At 36.9% G+C, this 23,978-nt stretch overlaps 1 protein-coding gene across 1 annotated transcript; it reads left to right on the top strand.

Annotated features, from left to right (window-relative positions):
* Positions 1-3,325: 3,325 nt before the first annotated feature.
* LOC141655161 (uncharacterized) lies at positions 3,326-23,710 on the top strand. Its single transcript, XM_074462256.1, has 12 exons — positions 3,326-3,443; positions 21,419-21,604; positions 21,703-21,790; positions 21,885-22,015; positions 22,104-22,188; positions 22,291-22,411; positions 22,525-22,637; positions 22,795-22,837; positions 23,029-23,217; positions 23,305-23,364; positions 23,453-23,491; positions 23,576-23,710. The coding sequence occupies exons 1-12, from the start codon at positions 3,326-3,328 to the stop codon at positions 23,708-23,710; spliced, it is 1,308 nt and encodes a 435-aa protein (XP_074318357.1).
* The last annotated feature ends 268 nt before the right edge of the window (positions 23,711-23,978 follow it).

The raw sequence follows: 23,978 nt of genomic DNA, 5'->3' as shown, positions 1-23,978 counted from the left end.
ATGAACATGCCCAATTTTATGCTAAATCTCCTTTAAGGAGCCAATATCGTATATTAATCGGTTTTTACGGATTTGCGTGATCTAACCTTTTAAAAATCACAATAATTACATAAAATCATATTTATGTACAATTTAATTACCCTAACCATCTTAGGACTCAAAATTAGTCTCCACTAACATTTGACAATAATTAACCTAGATTTCTAAATATTGTTCATAAATGGACCCAAAATACAAAATTATTCCATAAACTTTAAATTAAATCATAAAAATTTCAAATAATTTCAAAATTTGAAATTTAAACTCATGAACATTCTGGAAAAATACCATGACACTCATAATGTTCAAAAAATTAGGTTAAAATTTTCGAAAATTTATCGAGAAAAACAATGTTGCGGTTTATCGGATTTAACAATTATGATCCTAAAAATATGAGAAAAATTATATTCATCAACTTTTCACTTTTAGATCTGAAATATATGATAAAATGCAACATGTGACGTTTTTGTTTAGTCATGAAGTATGTTTTAGCATTTTTTACTAATTAAAGTCACTATTTATGTGATTTTTCATCAAAAATTCATAAATCATGCATAAAGACTTCATTATAGCCAAATATTTTACACACATCTTGTAAAATTGCATGTGACAACATACTAAATTTCAATGACCAGATTCAAAATATAACTCATATTAACCTATTTAACCATTTAAATACGATTTTAACTTGAAAAATCCATATTTCGAGCAATACAATTCATTTTATTATGAAAGTTTACAGACCATCAGTAGATAATATATGTGAAAACATATCCAAAAACCACTGAAAAATTCGAAGTTTAGCTATTTTTCGTCCAAAAATGACATTTTTATTATAAAAATCACATTTTAATGCCAATATTATATAAGATGAACAATAAAATCCATAAATAAACCAAAATATCCTAAAAATCACTTAGGACCAGAAACATTTAACATGCAAAGTTATTTTAAGGTTTATCTTCATAAATCCAAATTAATTAGTTTTGTATGTTAATCATATAACTCGGAAAAACTATAAACCGTTTTGCATGCAAACAACCTAAGGCTCATGATACCGCTTGTTAGGAATTATTAATCTCATTAAAATAACATATTCATATATGTGAGAAAATATTTAGTCATAAAATAAATTCTAGATCTTATGCATGCAAACTAAAAAAGACAAGAGAAGAAATCGTCTTTCTTACTATGGAATTTCGGATTAAAGGGCACAAGTAAGATCTCCTTATTACTTGTTCTTGAGCTTTCCTTAAAGTGGATGAACAAAGGATCCAAAATAGAATCCCTCCCAAATGTGAATACCCAAAGAAATCCTGATCCGATAATGGATAGCTTCGATGGTTCGTTTCTTTGTTGTCCTACAGTGGACCGTCAACAAATGAGATCAGTAGCTTATTTACATTTAGAACTTTGTTATTTTAGTTAATAAAGGAGAGTCATAAGGAGTCATTAGTTAGCTTAGTAATGGTCTTAAATTAGCTAATTTATGAGGAACTCTTCACTGTCTTAGCTGTTCGATCAGTTGGGAATTTTGGGCTATTTATAGCCTTTGTTTTACTGTAATTGTCATTCAACAAAGATAATCAAAAAAACTCAGTTTGCTTGTTTGGCAATTTTCGTTTTTATTCAAGTGCGTCTTGAGTATTAACATTGTTCGATCTCAATAGGTCTTGAGTTCGTACGCCGTTGTCGAATTATAGGTCTAATTCTTCAACTATCTATCCGTTCCAAATTAACATCTTACTCGAACTTCGTTCGTGTAATTTTATTTCGCTTCCGCTTATTTCAATTCGTATCATAAGTGGTATCAGAGCTTCGGCTCTTGATTTCCTTAAACCAAGACGATCCTATGGGGGCAGGAGAATTCGAACCATACAATGGCCAGGTTAGGCTCCTTGAGAGCCCGATCTTTTACGAGAAGATGTTGAGGGAGACCGATTCCGCTGTAAATTTCGATTTGCCACCTGTGTTTGATGAAGATGTTAATGAGATTTCGCCTTCAAGAGGATTAGAATCGGCTTTCATCAGCCTTCCTCATGATGATATGAATTCCCTGGATGTTCAAACGTCTACAATTGCTCGTTTCGTGGTTCATTCGGAAACTTCTTCTACTATTGGAGACAGAGGTAAACTTTCCCGTGTTGCTTTTGTTTGTTTTGTTGACAGTAGAAAGATTGTTTCGTCTCTATATGAATCTAAGTGCTTTGGAAGAACCCTTCTTTCGAAAAAGGGAATTGTGAATCGGTCGTTTTATACGTGGAGTGAAGCATTACTTTGGTTCAATGATGTTACAAGTCTTAACAGGCAGATATGGATGATTAGGATGAAATATTGGCCTAAGTGGAGATCTGGGTTAAAGAATCAGCCCCCTACCAAATTGTTCATATTAGACGTAAGGGCTGAAGTAGAATATCTTAAACAAAATGTGTTGAGTGATATGGGTTATGTCATGACGTTTGGTGCGTTCTGTTTTACATTAGGTAAAGATAAGGATACTTGTCAAACAAAATTCAGTTTTCACAGTAGATTAAATTCTGAAATTGCTAATATTGTTGAGCTGAACACCAACCAGTTGGCATTGGGTGTGAATGAGAGTACTCTGTGGGATAAGTTATATGTCGTATTTTTTGCTAATGCTCAAATTGGTGTCTTTAGTACTGATTTTCCATGGGAGTGTTGGTCCGTTAAAAGAGGTATAAGAATAACGGTTGAAGATAAACTCAAGCATCTATGGTTGCTAATAGGAGATGCAATCGAGCATTCTGAACTTGGAGCGTCAAGTGCTGATTTTGGGAATGTAAACTTGAGACGAGAGTTTGCTGTTATGAAATTTGATGATTATGGTGATAAGGAGGTGGTTGGTGCAATTGTCAAGAAGCCATGTTATTCTTTCGGGTCTGGCTATGAGTTCGAGTTAATTGATGAGTCAAGCAAGAATGCATTCACTTCTATTGAGTTTGAAGATCAAACAGGTTGCCCTTTGGTTGTGTTTCAAACAACGAATTGTGCAGCAGCTACGAGAGCATTACCATGTTCGATTGGCTTGTTCGATTATGAAGATAATGAAACGTGTATTTCAAGTGACAAGAAACCGTATTGTTCAGAACTAGGTGATACGTTCAGTCTTGGCCAGGGGTTCAACGGATTCGCTAAGCCAACCAGGAATACAAGTGATGCTAACAAGTTTCTGATTCGTCAAGATTGTTATTTGATTGTTTTTCAGGTACCAAGGGCCGCTGCAACCATGAAGTAGACAGTTTGTTGGATACGTTTAAACGATGCCATGGATCGTGATAATGTGTCTATGCTTGTGCACGGAGGGAGGTGGGGTGGTTGGCACAAGGGCATTCTGCAATCAAATGAAAAGGACATGATGCAGCCATGTCGCGAAGATGGTTCAAGTTTCCTATTTGGATTCGTCATTTTCGTTTTTTTGTTCTTATTGTTCTTTTTGGGTCCTGGTGAATTCAAGCAGCTAGAATTGAGGTCAATTCTCTTCTAAGAGGGAGGGGATGATCCGATAATGGATAGCTTCGATGGTTCGTTTCTTTGTTGTTCTACAGTGGACCGTCAACAACTTAGATCAGTAGCTTATTTACATTTACAACTTTGTTATTTTAGTTAATAAAGGAGAGTCATAAGGAGTCATTAGTTAGCTTAGTAATGGTCTTAAATTAGCTAATTTATGAGGAACTCTTCACTGTCTTAGATGTTCGATCAGTTGGGAATTTTGGGCTATTTATAGCCTTTGTTTTACTGTAATTGTCATTCAACAAAGATAATCAAAAAAACTCAGTTTGCTTGTTTGGCAATTTTCGTTTTTATTCAAGTGCGTCTTGAGTATTAACATTGTTCGATCTCAATAGGTCTTGAGTTCGTACGCCGTTGTCGAATTATAGGTCTAATTCTTCAACTATCTATCCGTTCCAAATTAACATCTTACTTGAACTTCGTTCGTGTAATTTTATTTCGCTTCCGCTTATTTCAATTCGTATCAAATCCCTTAATAACTAATATTATTATGATATAGTAATAATATAAGTTTTACTAAAAATTGACACAAAAATATTTGTAATTGCTCTTGAATAAATCGGTCCAAGAGGGAGTAATTTTTGTGGTTTTATTTCTCTAAGATTCTCACAAATAGTAGAGAAAATTTTATTTTTCTTACACTAGAAAAATTAGTTGAAGTTGTAAAATGAAAAATTGTAGAGGAAAAACTCTATAATCCCTCTTGTAAAACCGGTTGGAGGAGCTCATTGGGGAGCCAATGCATGGATCCAACTTTCTTCCCAAGAAGTGTAGGCTTGCATGGCTACTAGTTGGTTTTCATCATTGTGTTTTCCACTTAAATAAAAACACAATATAAACCTTATACTCCCTCCATATTTTCGGCACATACAAAATAAAATGAAAGGTCCATTTTATTTTTTCATTTGTCAATTGTGACATATGTGACATGTTACTTGACATGTGAATTTGAAATGTATTTTTAACATATTAAAAATCAACATTCTCATAAAATACGTCATATACAAAATCCACTAGTAATTCGTAATCACTTGTACCAAAATGGTTTATCAAATTATAAATTACAACGTCTTGTATTTATAATAAATTATTCATCCAATTTCAATTTCAATTGTTTCGTAAACAATAACTTTATCTAAGTAATAAAACAATTCGATTACTTAGACCGTATCTTATTTAATCAAATTACAATAAGACACGTTAACTTTTACTCACAAAATCATCCGTCAATTTAAGCAATTTAATTAACTCGTATCGGCATACGATTAATTAAATAATCAATTAAGAGTATTTCCCTATAGGTATGACCTAAGGGGATCAACTGATCACCACCGTCGCACGACAGTAATGTCAAACTCTAGTCAGCCAATCATTACCGATATGTGTGGACCAGTTGACTGTAAAATATTACATCCCACATGTATTCTTAAAATGAGATTTAAACATGTGATCATCATGATAAACAGTTGTGATCGCATTATTGTCGGAGGACACATATTCCAACACTAAGTATAGTTCATTGGCTTCTCCTCTTTATCAGAATTTTGCTTGCGATGACCCGAGCAGATATTTTCTTCAGCGGTGCTAAGGACGCGCCGTTGTCGATACCATTTATTTTCCTCAACAACGCTGATGGTGCATCGTTGATACCTTTGTTCTCTTCAACAACGCTGATGGTGCGTCGTTGTCGATACATTCATTTTCCTCAATAACGTTGATGGTGCGTCATTGATACCTTTTTTCTCTTCAACAACGTTGATGGTGCATCATTGTCGATACCTTTGTTCTCCTCAACAACGTTGATGGTGCGTCGTTGTCGATACCTTTATTCTCTTCAGCGATGCTAATGTGGGGTAATATCCGTATAATACCCTTTAATTGTAGGACTATAACGCAAATTTAACATGTAATTTATAGTCATAAAACGAAAATAACAATGAAACGATAAAGATAGAAATCAACCTCGGGTCCTTTGATGCACGGCGTAAAGAACAGAAATCAAACGAGATTCCCTCCTAATTGTTGCACCCAAGATTTGTCCGAGAAATGCCCTTGTGCTAGAACGTGTTCTCCGATTGCCTTGCAATATAGGGAGAACTGGATGTGAGGTTTTTCGAGATGTGAGATCTCAGTTTCAGAGAGAAAATTAATCTCCAAAACCCTAATTATTTTTCACTAACTGATGATTAGGTCAGAAGGGAGGAGAAGCTCTCCCTTTTGATCTCCTAATCTCGGCCAAACCGAGTCCATGGGGAGGAAATGGGCTTTTCCATTTCCTCTTCATTTTAACTCGTAGTCCGTACCCAAATGACTAAATGTATATGACGCGGTTTTTATAAATCGTCATCGGTTATCGGCTATTAAAACATCAACTAATAATACGGGTTAGTTGAAGTATTAATACATGTCCGACAAAGACGATATTGTATAATTAATATTCAATATACATTTAATTAAATATAGAACGCTTATATTTAATTTTACGAATTAACTGGTTAATTCGCCTTAGCTCATAATATTTAATCCGTATTAAATATAATATCTCAACATCACATTTTTGACTAATTACTGGTCAAATAACTCGGACTAACTGGTTAGTCAAATTTGGCATCTACATGACTGTATTTTCATACCGTCACGTCTCTCAAACGTATCCTATAGGTGTGACTTTTAGGGACAGTTGATCACCGCCATCTGTATGACAATAACGTCAAACTTATCTAGCAAGCCAACCGTTATTGATAAACGTGGATCAACTGATAATAATACCAAAAGTATGCCCTTTGATCCTTTTAGAGGTTTATAAGTCCTTGCACTAACTGTTAAGGACACCAACCCCAACAAGCTCCCACTTGTCCGTACAAGTGTATGTGCAATGGCGTTATCCGCACTAACTGGAGGACACAAGCTCCAACAAACTCCCACTTGTCCGTACAAGTGTATGTGCGATAACCGATTCTCATATTCATTTAAAATCTCTCCCACTCAATGTAAAACAATTTGCAGATCCGGATCCGCAAAGGTCGTATTTTACAATCGATCTGTATCTAGAGTGGTTTCCCCGACTAGAGAGTAACTTAACTGATAAAACGAATCCGTATCCGAGCATGGCCATGAATTTCGATTCTGACTCCTCGAGTGGCCCCGAGAAATATCGAGTACCACGATAGAGGTGAATATTTCCTTCAACTCGAACTCCTTCCGATCTAAGCACAGCATGAAATGACCCAGAAAAAATCTACTTGGCCCCCTGTTACGGATGACCGTGAGAAAGAAACCAAAGTCACCCAAAATCTGCCTTAGTCTCAAGAGACAATCGATAGTCAAAAGAATCGACTCTTAGGATCACCATGGAAGTCCTATCCACGACCGGGCAACGAATGTTATAAAACATTTAGGACTCCACGTCGATGTCACAATTGTGTCCTACGAAATATCCGTATAAATCGCCTCTGTGATTGGTCAGTCAACCGGTTGACTTATGGCTCGTTGAACCCACCATCAACCAACGTCACAAAATAATTGCCAGAGTTATCAGCTCATGTGGGCAATTAAGGACTAAAAAGATATGATGTTTGTTCAGTTCACTTTGTGGTGTTCAAAATTGTCGTACAATTCCACATGAAAAACAAAATATATATATAAAATATCAAAACGATGATGTTGTATAGAGTACAAAAGCGAATGAATCTAATCCATAAAAGAGTACTACAACTTAGGAGCACGTTTTATTCCCATGGAATTAACGTGCCCTTCATGCTTATCTTGTCGTAATGCTTTAGTGAGAGGATCTGCTATGTTATCATCTGTAGCAATCTTTTCTATCACTACTTCCTTTTGCTCCACGTAATCTCTGATTAGATGAGCTTTCCGTTGTACATGTCTAGACTTGTTGCTAGACTTTGGCTCCTTAGCTTGGAAGATGACACCACTATTGTCGCAATAGATGGTGATCGGGTCATTCGAACTAGGCACTACAGATAGCCCATGTAAGAATTGACGCATCCATATCGCTTCCTTTGTAGCTTCAGACGCGGCATAGTACTCGGACTCAGTCGTAGAATCTGCTGTAACAGTTTGTTTCGAACTCTTCCAGTGATCGTGCAGCGCCATTAAGAGTAAAAACGAATCCAGACCGAGATTTCGAGTCATCTCGATCCGTTTGGAAGCTAGCATCTGCAGAATCGGTTGCGCATAGCTTTTGAGAGCCTCCATAAGTCAATGCCCAATCTTTAGTCCTCCGGAGGTACTTAAGAATGTTCTTTGACCAGCCAATGTGGTTCACCGGATCTTTGTTGGAATCGACTTGTCATACTCAATGCATATGCCACGTCCGGACGTGTGCATATCATGGCATACATGATTGATCCTATAGCCGAGGCATAAGGAATCCGTGTCATGCGCTCTTTCTCTTCCGGTGTCTCGGTGCCCGAGATCGGCTCAAATGCACCCCCGGAGCCATAGGAAGGAACCCCTTCTGGAGTTAGTCATGCTGAATCTCTCTAGGACTTTGTCTATGTAAGACTCGACTAAGAGATAGCATCCGTCGTGATCTATCTCGATAGATACGGATGCCTAGAATTCTTTGTGCCTCTCCCAGATCTTTCATCTGGAAATGGTTTTTCAACCATACTTTCACCGAAGTTAAGAGAGGTATGTCATTCCCAATCAGGAGTATGTCGTCAACATACAATATTAGGAAGACAATCTTGCTCCCACTCGACTTGATATATAGACATGGTTCCTCGACAGATCGAGTAAATCCATTTTCTTTTATCACTTGGTCGAAGCGATGATTCCAACTCCTTGATGCTTGCTTAAGTCCATAAATGGAACGCTTAAGTTTGCATACTTTCTTAGGATGTACTGGATCGATGAAACCTTCGGGTTGTACCATGTACAACTCTTCCTCCAAAAAGCCGTTTAAGAAGGCGGTTTTCACGTCCATTTGCCAAATTTCATAGTCATGAAAAGCGGCAATCGCTAAGATAATCCGAATGGAACGCAGCATGACTACGGGTGCAAAAATCTCATCGTAGTGCAAACCTGGCACTTGGGTGAAACCTTTAGCAACTAGTTGTGCTTTGTAGATATCTTGTTGACCTTCCACAGAATGCTTTATCTTGTAAAGCCATTTGCATTGAAGGGGACGAACCTTAGCAGGTAAGTCAACAAGATCCCGCACGTTGTTCTCATACATGGAGTCCATCTCGGATTGCATGGCCTCTAGCCATAGCTTTGAGTCAGAACTAGTCATGGCACCTTTATAGGTTGCGGGTTCACTACTCGTTAAGAGTAGAATGTCATCTATGTCATGTTCCTCGACTAGACCAATGTATCTGTCCGGAGGAATAGAGACTCTTCCCGACCTCCTAGGTTCCTCAGGAATGTTAACCGCAGCCGGGATTGAAGGAATAGGTTCCTCCAATAGTTGCTCGGTACTTGGTTCTGGAATCTCCGACAGTTCGAAGGTTCTATCACTCTTTGCATTCTCGAGAAATTCCTTCTCTAAGAATGTCGCACTAGCCGCAACAAAAACACGTTGTTCGGTTGGCGAATAAAAGTAATGACCAAGTGTTCCTTTAGGATAACCTATAAAGTATGTCTTGACCGATCGCGGGCCGAGCTTATCCTCGTGTCTCCACTTGACATAAGCCTCGCAGCCCCAAACCCGTATAAAGGACAAGTTAGGGACCGTTCCCTTCCATAGTTCATATGGAGTCTTGTCAACAGCTTTAGACGGACTTCGGTTAAGTATTAGAGCGGCTGACAAAAAGAGCATAACCCCATAATGAATCGGGTAAAACCGTGTGACTCATCATGGATCGAACCATATCAAGTAGTGTTCGATTTCTCCGTTCGGACACACCATTCAATTGAGGTGTTCCAGGTGGAGTTAACTGTAAGGCAATCCCACAGTCTTTGAGGTGTTGATCAAACTCGTGAGAAAGATACTCGCCACCACGATCTGAACGCAGTGTTTTAATCTTTCTACCCAATAGGTTTTGTACCCTATTCTGGTATTCTTTGAATTTCTCAAAGGATTCACTTTTGTGCTTCATTAAGTAGACATAGCCATATCTACTTAAATCGTCCGTGAAAGTGATGAAATACCTATAGCCTACTCGTGCGGTGATTGACATAGGGCCACATACATCCGTGTGTATGAGTCCTAATAGGTCAGCAGCGCGCATTCCAACACCTTTGAAGGAAATACGAGTCATCTTACCGATGAGACATGATTCACACGTGCCAAATGATTGGAAATCAAAGGCCGAGATAGCTCCATGTTTGATGAGCTGTTTTACGCGTTTCTCATTAATGTGTCCCATACGGCAGTGCCATAGGTATGTTTGATCTTTGTCACCAACCTTTAACTTTTTATTCATTACGTGTAATATTTCCGTGGTCTGATCTAAAACATAAATTCCGTTCATGGAGATCGCCTTGTCAGTAAATCATATCGTGTAATGAGAAAATGCAAGTATTATTTTCTATTACAAATGAAAAACCAAGTTTATCAAGTGCAGAAACTGAAATAATGTTTTTCGAAAGACTAGGTACATAATAGCAGTCATATAATGACAACTCAAATCCGCTAGGAAGCTGGATCACATATGTCCCCTTTGAGATGGCAGCCACTCTTGCTCCATTCCCAACACGCAGGTCCACCTCACCCTTTACGAGGGGTTCGATGTTTCGGAGCCCCTGCACATGATTACACAGATGAGAACCACAACCAGTATCAAGTACCCAAGTTCCGTAACTTGCGTGGTTAATCTCAATCATATGAATAAAAGTAGAAGAGAGAGAGGACATACCAACAGGTTTAACACGACCTGCCTTTAAGTCCTCATGATAAACAGGACATGTACGCTTCCAATGCCCAGTCTTGTGGCAGTGATGGCATTCCATGTTTTCATTCTTGCTCTTTGTCGTGCCTGATGAGGTGCTCGACTCACCAGGCCCACTCTTACCTGAACCCGACTTCTTGAACGGTTTACCTACCGCTAGGTTTGCCTCGAGCTTTGCCCTTACCTTTCCCTTTGTTTGACACAACGAGAACATCCTGTTTCAAGCTCCCATTGAACTTCATGTCCTTCTCGGTGCATGTACGAGGAGGGAGTGAGTTCATGCGGAGTTTTCTTCAAATCATTCATATAGTAATTCGCTCTAAATTGCGAATAACCATCGTGGAGTGAGTGAAGTATGCGGTCGATAACAATGTTCTCGCCGATGTTACGATTAAAGGTCTCCGGTTTCTCGACATTCGAATCATGCCGAGAATGTGTGGGCTAACCGGTTGGCCCTTTTCGGAGTCTCGCATCAAAGAAGCGAGTGGTATGCTCATAGGTCACAATTCTCGGTGCTTTCGAGAATTCCTTAGTGAGCGTGGTGAAAATCTTGTTTGCACCATGGGCTATGAAGCGTTTCTGCAAATTGGGTTCCATTGCAAAAATGAGTACGTTTTTAATCGCACCCGCTTCCATACAGAAATCATTAAACTTGGTGATTTCAGCAGCTCTAGCCGTGGGACCTGGGTTTGCCGGGATGGGCTCCAAGAGATATTTGAGCTTCCGTCGCCAGCGGCAGCATTCCGTAATGCCGCTCCCCGGTCCGCGAAGTTTGATCCATCATTCTTGATCGGGTAGATCGATTCATCCGATTCATGAAGATCCGAAGCCAGGACTCACGGTCCAATGTGGCACTTGGCATTGGGTTATCAGTAGAACCAGCCATTTGTTATTAAGCAGTTTAAAAAAAACGTGATCTACACTGAAAAAGAAAGAAAAACAAAAACGAAATAAGCAACTCATCGAGGTGATTTAAGTCTATTTAAAAATACATTTTAAACATGTAGACTCTCGCACTTGCATAATTGATCTCCCTCAAGAATGATACAAGTGATCCCAAGACTCAATTTCTGTAAATTGATAAGCCAACTGTTTAGCTAATTCTTCCGGAAGAACTCTTGGTCGATAGATTTCCGTAAATCCTATCTATAGTCCACCATAGTCACAGGATCGTACGAGTGACCATAGTGTTGAGATAAAATAGGTCAATCGGTTCCAACTTACCCGACGTAGAAGGGGTCATATTATGCCTACCGACGAAGAAGGGACTCATTGGAGTTTGACCTATAAAGACCGTTCTCAATTTTTGTTTATACGAGGAAGATCCCATCAACTTAATTATAATTCATTTTAAGTGAACGAATAACTAGCGTCTGCGTGAATGAATTAATTCGGATGATGGCTTAAAAATCGTGTGACATGAGAATGTCAATGAAAACTAACTCGTGACCTCTATATGTGTCAGTTTTCATGCAATAATTAGGTGGTTTGGTTTTTAGGCGGAATATGATGCATATTATCGTTACGGAAAATAAATTAATGAATGCAATACGTAAAAATAAAATTCCTAGTGTGGCCTATCCTAGTAAAACAAAACATAAAACAACTTTGGAATCCACCGTTGGACCCGAGAAGCTTGTCTTGATGTTTCATCTGGATCCATGTAGCGGGAGTGAGCATCCGGTCTCCATCTTTGGTCTTCTCAAAAATTACAATTTTAAATTTACAAATATAAACCTATTTACATTCTAAATAAAAACTGTAATTAAAAGAAATAAAAATGGAGATACAAGATCTCAAAATACAACCAAGACCGTGTTCCATCATTACGGTAACACGTTCTACTAAGGCCACACTAAGTTACAACCGTTTGCAAAATAAATAAATACGTAATAAAAAGCATTCAAAACAATTAACAATAACGATAAATAAAAAAGCATCAACTAAAAACAAATTCATTCGAGACATAATTCTGTAATTATGTTAAATTTATCCAAACCACCTTTTAATGATTAAAATTCATGTGATAAAACTGCTTCTATCAATTTAATTTTAATCTAATACAGTTCGTTACTTTAAATACGCTTTAAAATAACTTAATGGTACGTGTGTGAACCGTTTCACAATCATAGCGAGTGTACAATATCCGTATAAAGTACATACTGAAGCCAAAAGAAAATTTAAAGCAAAAAGAATAAATTTTCAAAGTCAAAAAGAAATCCTTCGATCCAGGGACATAAGTGCTCGATCGAGGGACAAAAGGGCTCGATCGATTGAATCGCAAGTCGATCGAGAGGGTTGCCAAACGAGAAAGTGCTCGATCGACTAAACTGGTGGTCGATCGAGTACCTTTATCAGCAAATCTACTCGATCGAGTACGAGGACAACTCGATCGAGCAGTAGGGTTTAGAAAGGGGTCGATCGAGTACAACAGGGACTCGATCGATCAAAAACAAGACAGAAATAGCACTCGATCGAGTAGAAATACGCTCGATCGAATGCAAACATGGCTGAAACTTCAAAACCCTCGTGAAAACAGTTTGTCGAGACAAAATCAATTGCAATTTTGATCAAAAACGCATCAAAACAATTTAACAATTGACAAAACTTGACATGTTGCTATAATCTCCGTATAAAATAACAACATGTAAAAGAATAAATCGAAAAACAACCCAAGACAGCCGTGTAAAACAGCCGCACGGTTTTAACAAAACGCAACATCCATGTATACAAGGCACGGATTTCGAGACAAACAAAACCGTTTCAAAATTGTTTTATGAAAAACACATAGAAAAATTTACGTAACCTCTCTCTGATACCACTTGTGGGGTAATATCCGTATAATACCCTTTAATTGTAGGACTATAACGCAAATTTAACATGTAATTTATAGTCATAAAACGAAAATAACAATGAAACGATAAAGATAGAAATCAACCTCGGGTCCTTTGATGCACGGCGTAAAGAACAGAAATCAAACGAGATTCCCTCCTAATTGTTGCACCCAAGATTTGTCCGAGAAATGCCCTTGTGCTAGAACGTGTTCTCCGATTGCCTTGCAATATAGGGAGAACTGGATGTGAGGTTTTTCGAGATGTGAGATCTCAGTTTCAGAGAGAAAATTAATCTCCAAAACCCTAATTATTTTTGACTAACTGATGATTAGGTCAGAAGGGAGGAGAAGCTCTCCCTTTTGATCTCCTAATCTCGGCCAAACCGAGTCCATGGGGAGGAAATGGGCTTTTCCATTTCCTCTTCATTTTAACTCGTAGTCCGTACCCAAATGACTAAATGTATATGACGCGGTTTTTATAAATCGTCATCGGTTATCGGCTATTAAAACATCAACTAATAATACGGGTTAGTTGAAGTATTAATACATGTCCGACAAAGACGATATTGTATAATTAATATTCAATATACATTTAATTAAATATAGAACGCTTATATTTAATTTTACGAATTAACTGGTTAATTCGCCTTAGCTCATAATATTTAATCCGTATTAAATATAATATCTCAACATCACATTTTTGACTAATTACTGGTCAAATAACTCGGACTAACTGGTTAGTCAAATTTGGCATCTACATGACTGTATTTTCATACCGTCACGTCTCTCAAACGTATCCTATAGGTGTGACTTTTAGGGACCAGTTGATCACCGCCATCTGTATGACAATAACGTCAAACTTATCTAGCAAGCCAACCGTTATTGATAAACGTGGATCAACTGATAATAATACCAAAAGTATGCCCTTTGATCCTTTTAGAGGTTTATAAGTCCTTGCACTAACTGTTAAGGACACCAACCCCAACAGCTAATGGCGCGTCGTTGTCGATACCTTTAGTTTCTTCAACAACGCTAATGGCACGTCGTTGTTGATACCTTTACCTTTCTCCTCAGCGGTGCTAATGGCGCATCGTCGTTGTCCCAACGTATGATTCAACCCCGACAGAGTCATCGATATGTTCCCCAGCGAGAGTTTGTTGTCGCTCATAGCCCACGTACTTCTCGAAGAAAAACAGAGTTTGCTTGAGGACAGACACAAGCATATTCCCTAGGTATGATTTCTTCTTATGGCTGGCGAGCTTCCGTACGTAGTCTAAAGGACTTTAAACGACCCTCCCCGATAGTCAACAGACTCTAAAATGATTCCGACAACGGGTCCTTGGCTCAGACCCCTTGAGCCGCCTCGCGTCGCCATAGTCGTCAAGTTGTAATCTTTGATTGACCTGATGTCTATACTTTGACTTTCGTCTTGTCCAAGCCTCAGTCAAAGTGGGGGCTATGTAGATACCTCATTTCTGCACCTTCCACCAGCCACCCAGTGATGATTGGGCCGCATGTTTGATACGCGGAACAATTTTATGACAGTTCGTAAGTTCATCGAAAAGTGATAGCTCAAACACTTGAGTCAACCTCATGGTCGTCATCTACGCGCCGGTACGGTCGTTTTGACAGTAATTAGAGCTCATTTGGAGTCCGGGTCAAAAACCGTTTCCTTTTCTAAAAACCGTTTAAATGTCGAGTCGAAATATTCCGGAGTGTTCTAGAATTCCCTGGATATTTATTCCTGATTAAATCTAATATTTTTAAGGAAATAACTTCCGTATATTGTGTTTCACGGAATAAGGAAGTGTATAACTACCGAAATTCCATAAAAAACGCGGAAATCTTTCTTGCCGAGGAGGAAACCTCTGGGGAAATGACGCAGCAGGTGCTGCGCCTCTTCCAAGAGTCGCACTGGCTACTGCGCCTCTTCCCCAGCCCTATTTTCATACTTTTCGGAATATTTCCGCGATTTGTTTCCGTATCCGTGCCATTCCTAAACTCCTTCGTGTGTTTAGTATAAATAGAGACCTTCAGACTCCATATTTGGCACGCGAGTTTCCGGCCTTATCTTCTCTCTTTGCATTCTAAGACCACGCTATTGCTTTCGACGCCTACATGCTTGAGCAATCGACCACGTAAGCTCAGATCATTCTGAGTCCCAGTCACGTTGCATAGACCGACCAATTTGACCAACTCCACCTTAATCAATTTAATCAATCTTTTAAATCCTTTAACAAGGGCACTTTCCACGCATATTCGAGTCGAGCAATCACGAAACGATAACTTTAGTCAATCTCTTTTCGTCAAACATGAAAGTCTGAGGGTGTAAATCCTATTTTATTTATTGTACTTTTTATTTTGTTTCATTAATGTAAGGTCTATATCAAAGGCACGTTCAAAACCGTCTTTAAAAACGATCTTTCGAAACTGTTTTCACAAAACAGCGGAGATCTGACGTCGAGAAGAAATGCAGGAGCAGCTGCACCTCTTCGAAGAGTCGCAGTATATGTTGCGCCTCATCCTGAGGCTGCCGCTGGTCCTGCTCTTCTTCTTCCTCGATCTTCTGCAATTTTCTATTTTTCTTATTTCTTTTGTTTCTTTTGTTCGTTTCAGTACATAATTATGTTTTACTAATCCTTTCCAAATTATAACGGTTAATTCGACTTAAATCCCTTATAATTCGATATTTGCGGGTTTTCGTCATCTTATTCATACCCGGATTTAAGAGGCTCGATTCGTTCATATCAAGTCCCTTGAATTCGTCTTTGATATATGCTTTAATTATGTTTTCTTCATCAATTATTAATATTTAATTTCCGCCTCTAATTTCAAGTTTGTATATAAACTCGTTTTAGACATCGTAAATATATATAACCAGTAGTAGTTCGTTTCAATCCGTTTTTATCATCTTATGACTGTTCCAGATGTACATAAACATGCTAAAGCACTTCAATTTGAGTCTAATATCATTAATCAATCTTAAAATACCAATGAACATTAACAATCCGCGGTTCTGACTTCACAGACAAAGCTCAATTGGAGAACAGACGCAGGAAGTGATGCGCCTCTTCCAGAGGACGCAGCAGATGCTACTCCTGTTCTGGGTTGGTTTTTGTCCCCGAATTCATTCTCGACTTGACGTAGTTTCTTATTACGTATTTAATCAACTATTAATCGTATTATCGCTACTAATCTGACGTATTCATATACTTTATTTTAATTTTAATTTCTTTTATTTTCTTCTTCAAAATCTCGTTCTGAGCGTGCTTTTGACGTAGATCAAATAATTCTTTGTAATTATTGTAATTTTAATTATTGCAATTAATTTTATTTTATTATGTATGATTTATTTACTTGGTTTTCACATGTAATTTAATCTAACATCCAACTTCGATTTAACTGAGTGTTAAATTGTTTGTTCACCGACATAGTCTAATCTCACATGCTAGGATTAATCTATTGTTTGTTGCATTGCATGCATTACATCGACAACATACCAAATATGAACGATTTTCCTAATCATTAATAGAGGCCGTTATCGAGGCGGGCGGGATTTGTTGTTCGATTAAAGAGCTTCCTAATACGTACCCTTACCCCTTACTCCAGTTATCTTTGGACATCCGTGTCCATTGGCATCATCGAGAGTCATTCTAGACATAGAATGCTAAGGGTAACGAGTTCTTAGTGTCTATGTCATTACTTTGTGTCTTGACATGACACGAGGTATTCGAACGGTTTCCAATTTCTCCATAAATAAATTGGTGGCGACTCCACAAATGAAGGCTTATTCAACCTTTCACCGGTTTCAATGCCTCACAAATCGGTAACGGCCCATGACGTGCTTTGGCAAACCCAAGGCTCCGTGGGAGAAGTTCCGCCGCCTCGAGACCAACGCGCGGGTGGCCCATGTCCACAGCGTTTCCTATCATTATTGTTACTAAATATCAAATTTTTATGTCGAAATATTGTCCATCATTGAAGAACATGAAAATGCTTATTAGTGAGCCTTAATTTGATTTTCTTGTGTTGTTGTTGGGTTTAGTTCGACAACAAAGGCTTAACCTTTGTTGTTAATATTGGATCTTGTGTTATATGTGAAAATTTCATCTTAAAATTTCGAAATATAGGGTGTTCATGCCCAAATTTTGATTTTTCATGTGTGAAACTTGGTTTAATTGTGCTAAAAGACTACCTTCTTTGTTGATGAAACTATGCTTTGTCTTAAAATGGAAATTTCATCTCAAAATCTTGAACAAACCATTCGAAATTCACCATATATTTGACCAAAATTTGGTTTTTACATTTTAAACATGGTTTAATGACATTATAAAGCTATAATTTCATGAGTATTGCTACAACATAGTTTAAGTCAAAAACTCCCGTCTTAAAATTTTAACCAAGTTCTTGACAATTCATGTATTAGTCACATGAATTCGATTTTTTTTTTAAGCTTGAATATGGAACTAATTGTGTTGCAAAACTCTAACCCTTGATTAGTAGAGTTACATGCCATCTTAAATGAGTAAATTGTTTCCAAATTTCCACCAATTTTTTCCCCAAAGCATAAGCTAAGTGTATGAAATTTTCGGTTTCTATGGTCCATAATTGATTTAATGGTGTCAAAACTTGATCATTTTGTCTTTCATTGTTGCTAATTAGAGTCTAGTCATTGCTTGATTTCAGAAGAATTTCAATTTCCGGAAAATTTGTAACACGAGAAAATTTTGGTTTGCTTGAAGTACAAAGGGAACTATATTTAATTGTTTTGAGTTGGACTAGCTTAATATTTGTCTCGAATGAGACTTGAACATTTTATTTCCTGGTATGTAATATTGGCCATAAAGCCAAAATGTGTTTACTTTTGAGATAGGCAATGGTGTGGTAGTCAGCATTGAAGTTATTTGCATTTATATGATGAATTGGTGGAAAATTGGAGACCATTTCCTTAAGCCCTAGGCTGCCCAGCACTTCTCGGCCGAGTGCCCCATTCAGTCGACCGAGTGGCCCTTTTCACTCGACCGAGTGACCCTTTGTCCCCCATTTTGCATGTTTTTGACCAAGTAGTGAGTAAATTCCCATGTTTAATGACCACCATGATCCCCTTGGTGAGTAGATGGACAAAAAAAGGGTTTATGTGATTTATTTTCATGAATTGTTTACGTTTGACCATAGTACTTGGTGTGTTATTATTGCTTGAGATGTTGTTGCTATTTAAAATATCATTATTCAAGGTGCACCTAATTAATCAATAGCAATGTGACATGACTAAATAGACGATAATCTTATGTGACATGAGACGATTCCATGACTTTATAGTGAGTAACGTTGTGAATTTCATAATATATGCTTGATATACAAACGAATGATATGATGGTTATAAACGGAATACATGCATGGCGTAAAAATGGACATAATACGTGTGTGATCATGTGGTAGTTTAACGCGATAGATGCGTGACTTGAGGATATTAATTGAATTTTATTAGAATATATAATCCATTGCAGTGTGATCATCATTTTATCGAGTCATATATTTCTTGGGTAGTTTATGAGTACGCCATGTTCTTAAACGTTGAACTTCGGGACGAAGTTTTCTTTTAGGAGAGTTTAATGTAATAATTCAGAAATTTAGGAAAGAGAAAGTACAGAAAGAGAGGAAGTCATGAGTGTTGAGCAGTACGATAAACATGTGTAGTTAATAAGAGTGAATAAGGTAAGGCCTTGAGAAAGAGAGGGTTCATATTGACTTCAATTTGCAAACGGGCTATTTTAGTGTTCTATCTTTTGGAATGCCCGGGGGACATGAGGTCGGGGGTGGCGGATGGTATGGTGGCATGGAGGCACACTTTCAAGACCCGGGGGCCTCGGGTTCGGGAGGTCATGTCAATGTCGATGATAGTATTGATGTGAGTGATTTATTCAAAAGAGGTTAAAACAACCATGGAGGGCAAGGAGGCTATGGAAGCCAAGGTGGCTACGATGAACAAGGTGGTTATGGTTACCAATGTGGTTAAAATATAATCAAGGTAATGATGATGAATATGATGAAGAGGATCAAGTGAATTTTGGTTTCGATGAAAAATAGCTTTACGTAGACCTGATAAAATTGACCTGACCCGGATTACCCGACCCGACCCGACCCCAACCCGACACCCAAACTGAAGACACGAACTTGACCCGAAACCATATTGACCCGACCCAGTATAACCGACCCGAATTTTTATTGCTGTAAAATGATTATTATCCCACAAATAACTTGATAATAGTTGACACGAAAAAAACCCAAACCCGGAATGACCCAACCCGAAGTTTGCATACTCGAGATTACCCTACCGAAATTGTCCCGACCCGAACTCGATTTTGTTGACCCATTTGCTAGGTCAAGCTTTAAGCTACTTATCTATCCATGACAGTTGGTATGATCTCTCCTTAGTTGACATTATTAATCTGAGTTTGACCATCAATATGGTTTTGTGAGAAAAATCATATTTTCTACATAAAATAAAAAGCAGTGGCGATGTGCGCAAAAAACAAAGCTCGATAAATAATTCGTTCAAGAATCCATTTCAATGGACAATACGCACGATTCGTGAGGCTTTATAGAACAGGCGTTGGCCAGGAGTTTATGCTCGATCCTTAAGCCACCAAATTTTCTCAATTCTGACTCCTTGTAGCTATCATCATTATATATATAAAAGAATCTTGTAATTTTGCTGATGTGGCGCAACCATAATTCAGAAAAGCCCTCAAGAAGCCCTCTCCTTCACTCTCACAATCTGAGTTTTTCTCAGCCAATAAAAGTAACCATATTGACATGTCAGCTGACATGTCAACCATTTAAAATCAGCAGTCAATTTTCCCTAAAAAAACGTCCCATTCAAGCATAAAAACCGTGTTATTTATTGCCTCAATTTTCCATAAAAAACACAGCTTTCAGATTTCAATTTACACATAAAAACCGTGTTATTTATTGGCCCAATTTACACATAAAAACCGTGTTATTTATTGCCCCAATTTTCCATAAAAACGTCTCCTTTAAGCAGCATATTAAACCGTGTGTAATTATTGCATTTTCAACCCAATTTTCCATAAAAAAACCACTAATCACCATTCACATATTCAGCCCATTTTTCCATAAAAAACGGTTGATTCAAGCAGATTTCAGATTTCAATTTTCCATAAGAAACCCAATCATCAACATACCCATTGCAGACCGAATTAAAAAAAGCCCTACTAAAAAAAACAGGCCATATAAATTACATTTAAAACAACAAACTACATAAATTACACATAAAACCCTTAATATACCCTATTAAAAAACCGGAAAAAAAAGAACTGATATAAATTACATAAAAAACGACAAACAATATAAATTATACAATAAACCCTTAATATACCCTATTAAAAAACAGTCAATAATTCTTTATATTCTCCATAAACCTCTTTAATTCTCATTCACTTCCTCTTCATACGTTCCACAACTTTCTCCATCTTTCTCTGTAAAAAAAAAAAGAAACAGTAAAACTATTCTCAAATTATTCTTCTCAATTTCTCAAATGGCCATGACAAATGTTCTTACTATTAGTCAACTCAAGTATGAAGTTAGACTTACTCAAATGAATGTTAGGGTTGTTCACAAATGGTCCAGGCCAGAATTTAGCAACAAGAACAAGAAAGATGATAAGAAGAAACTTGATGCCATTGAACTATTATTTGTTGATTCACATGTATGTCTTTTTTCTTTTCAAAATATAGAGGTTTATGTATATAACCAAATTTCCCAACAATATAGATCTTATACCTTACAAAGTTCGAATTTTGGTACTTCATTTTTGATAAGTGCATTCATTCATATCTTATGTTTACTTCGTATGTTCTTTAATGTTATATATAAATCAACATATAAATTTGCATCACTTTCGGTTTTACTTTTTATGCTTAATGGCCTTCACTTGAGAAGCATTTTTCAAATATTTGTGTTGATTTATATATAATATTACCATACCCCTCCACCACTGCTGCCAAGCCAAAGTGAAAATAATAGAAGAGAGGAAATTGTAAATTAGTACCGGCGTCGTGATTCTTTGCCCTTCTTTCATCACTGTTAGAGCCTGAATAGACAAACAGTCAGATAGTATATTAGTATGATTCTTCAGGGTCACAGAAATATGATCAGAACAACATCGGCTTAGACAAGGCAACCCCTCATCCATACCGTTTAAAGTTTGAGTATTCAACAAAAGTTCATTCCACAAATGATCTAGCGATTCCAATAAGTCTATATCGATTTGCAAGTTTCAACGACATCTTGGAGGGTAAAATCCCGAATACACATTATATAGGTATGTCTCTGGAAATTTAATATTTATTTTTGGTATTTTTTTATTTTCGAACTACTATTTATTTTTTAAAAAAATATTTCATTTTTTGACCTTTGCAGATGTTATTGGAAAGCTGTATGAAATTGGTCTGATAACAGAAACTCCAAACAAATTTGCATGCCGTACAATTAAGCTTGAAGATATTCAGTAACCACATCTCTATTTTGGATCGAATTCAAAATATTTCACCTTCATAAATTTTATATATCTTAAACTAAAATTTTTTTCTTAAAAATTTTAGGGGAACAAAGCTTTCATGCACATTATGGGATCCTTTCACGGTTCAAATACCCGATATCATTTCCAAACTGCCCAATCCAGAACAGTCAAAGGTCATTGTCATCCAATGTGTTCAAACAAAAAAATATGAAGGTACTATAACTCATTCTTTATATCATCAAAATAATTTGAATGTTCATATAAGTCTCTAATATTCAACCTCTTATACATAATTTTTTAGGTAATTGGCGCGTCCAAACAACTTTCAATGCTACTGTTTTTCAAGTCAATCCCGACATACCGAAAGTCAAAGATTTTGAGCAAAGGTATAACTCTTTTATATTTTTTTCCGACAACTTTAACTACCACACTGTTTTATACAGTTACCTTAATTATATGGTTACTTTACGCTAACTTATTTTGTTCAGTCTTTCCACTCCGGCCGCAAGCAACTCTTTGCAAATTATTGACGTGACCGACGACGACGAAAATGATGACATGACATTTGATAGTATAAAGTCAATTAGTGACATAAAAGAAAATGAGAAGGTACAAAAATTTCCCATGTCTTTATTTAATCAAAATTGTGTCCTGAACTAGAATGTTTTTTTTGTTATTTCATGTCTACCGAATACTATATTTAAATAACGTATTTTTCTCAGGATGGTTATTACTACACGTACGCAAAAATAATTGACCTTGAATGCACAGCTGGTTGGTACTACGACAGCTGCAAACTCTGTTGGACTAAGGCTACGAAAAATAACAAAGGGAGGTGGGTTTGTTCCAGACAGAGTTGTGACGGTTTTATAAATGGTTTTACATCTAGAGTACCCAGGTTCAACACCATAATTTTTAGACTCCTCTTTAAATTTGTTTGTATTGTTTCAAAACATCAAATCTGAGACTAATTTCAATTTTATTAACTGCAGATTCCAGATTAAATTTCAGGTTTCGGACCCCTCTGATGATTTGGTATACTTTGTTGTATTTGATAGTCAAGTTCATTAATTCGTCACTCAATCAGCCACTGAGATGCTATCAAAAATTGAAAAGGTTAACCTTTTATACTTCATCGTTTTCTCTTTTCCCTCAAATTTCAATAACCGAGTTATTAAGTAAAAAAAATGTGTCTATTTCTAATTTATATTCTATTTTTTCCATAGTGTGGTGGTGATCCACAAGACATACCTCGCGACCTAGAAGTGTTCCTTGACAAGTCATTTGTATTCAAGATTTATATACATCCTAAGTACAATGTGGATCAAGGTAGTACAAGCTATACCGTTGCCAGTATGACTGTCAACCCTGACATTGCGCATAAATGGCATCAAAGATATACTGAAATTTTCAAAGTATGCTACAATTTTCTTAAACCGAATTCTTATTTCCGTCAAAAATAAGATATTATATTAACCGTTTTACCTTTGACGTATTAATAGGCGGAGATGAATTCTTTTAAGTCGAGGCCTACACCTTTGACTGATGGTCAAAGTTCGCAAGTTATAATCTAAAAATTTTACCCTTATGATCAAATGACGGATATGTTCACAATCTAAGGCTAACTATTTCTTCTCTTTTATTTATTAGGTCATCAAGGAGTTGGTTGTTCATAGTGTTGACGTCGAGGTAAATATTTCATTTAATCGAATACTTAAACTACGTACACGTATTTAAGTAAATATATCTAACAAACTTACTATTTTTGATCAGGAGGAACCGTCCCAAACTGAAGAGAATAGCCCAAAGATAACTCCTCAGAAAAGGCCGTCCCCAGTTGCTGCCCTTCAATCATCTGATGCAAGCTCTGCAACTAAGAAAATCGCTATTGTCAAGACGGAGAAGTGATTTTGTGTTTGTCTTTTCATCACTAAACCTTTTGAATTTCGTTGGGAGCAATTTCATACCTAACATATCCTCTATGATATGCTACATTTAAACATTTACTCTTAATTTAAGAGTCACTATTATAAAATTGCCATCATTGAACTTCGATTATAATGTCACTATTAAAAAACTTAAAACACTTCTTATTTATTTAAAGACTACTTTAAGAAATATTTAAAAAGTAAAAATTGTTTACATGTACCATAAGCGAATAACCTAATCATATGTT

This window comes from Silene latifolia, chromosome 1 (genome assembly GCF_048544455.1).
Source record: "Silene latifolia isolate original U9 population chromosome 1, ASM4854445v1, whole genome shotgun sequence".
NCBI lineage: Eukaryota > Viridiplantae > Streptophyta > Magnoliopsida > Caryophyllales > Caryophyllaceae > Silene > Silene latifolia.
The sequence above is the reverse complement of the archived record's forward strand: the minus strand, read 5'-3'. Positions and strand labels throughout refer to the sequence as shown.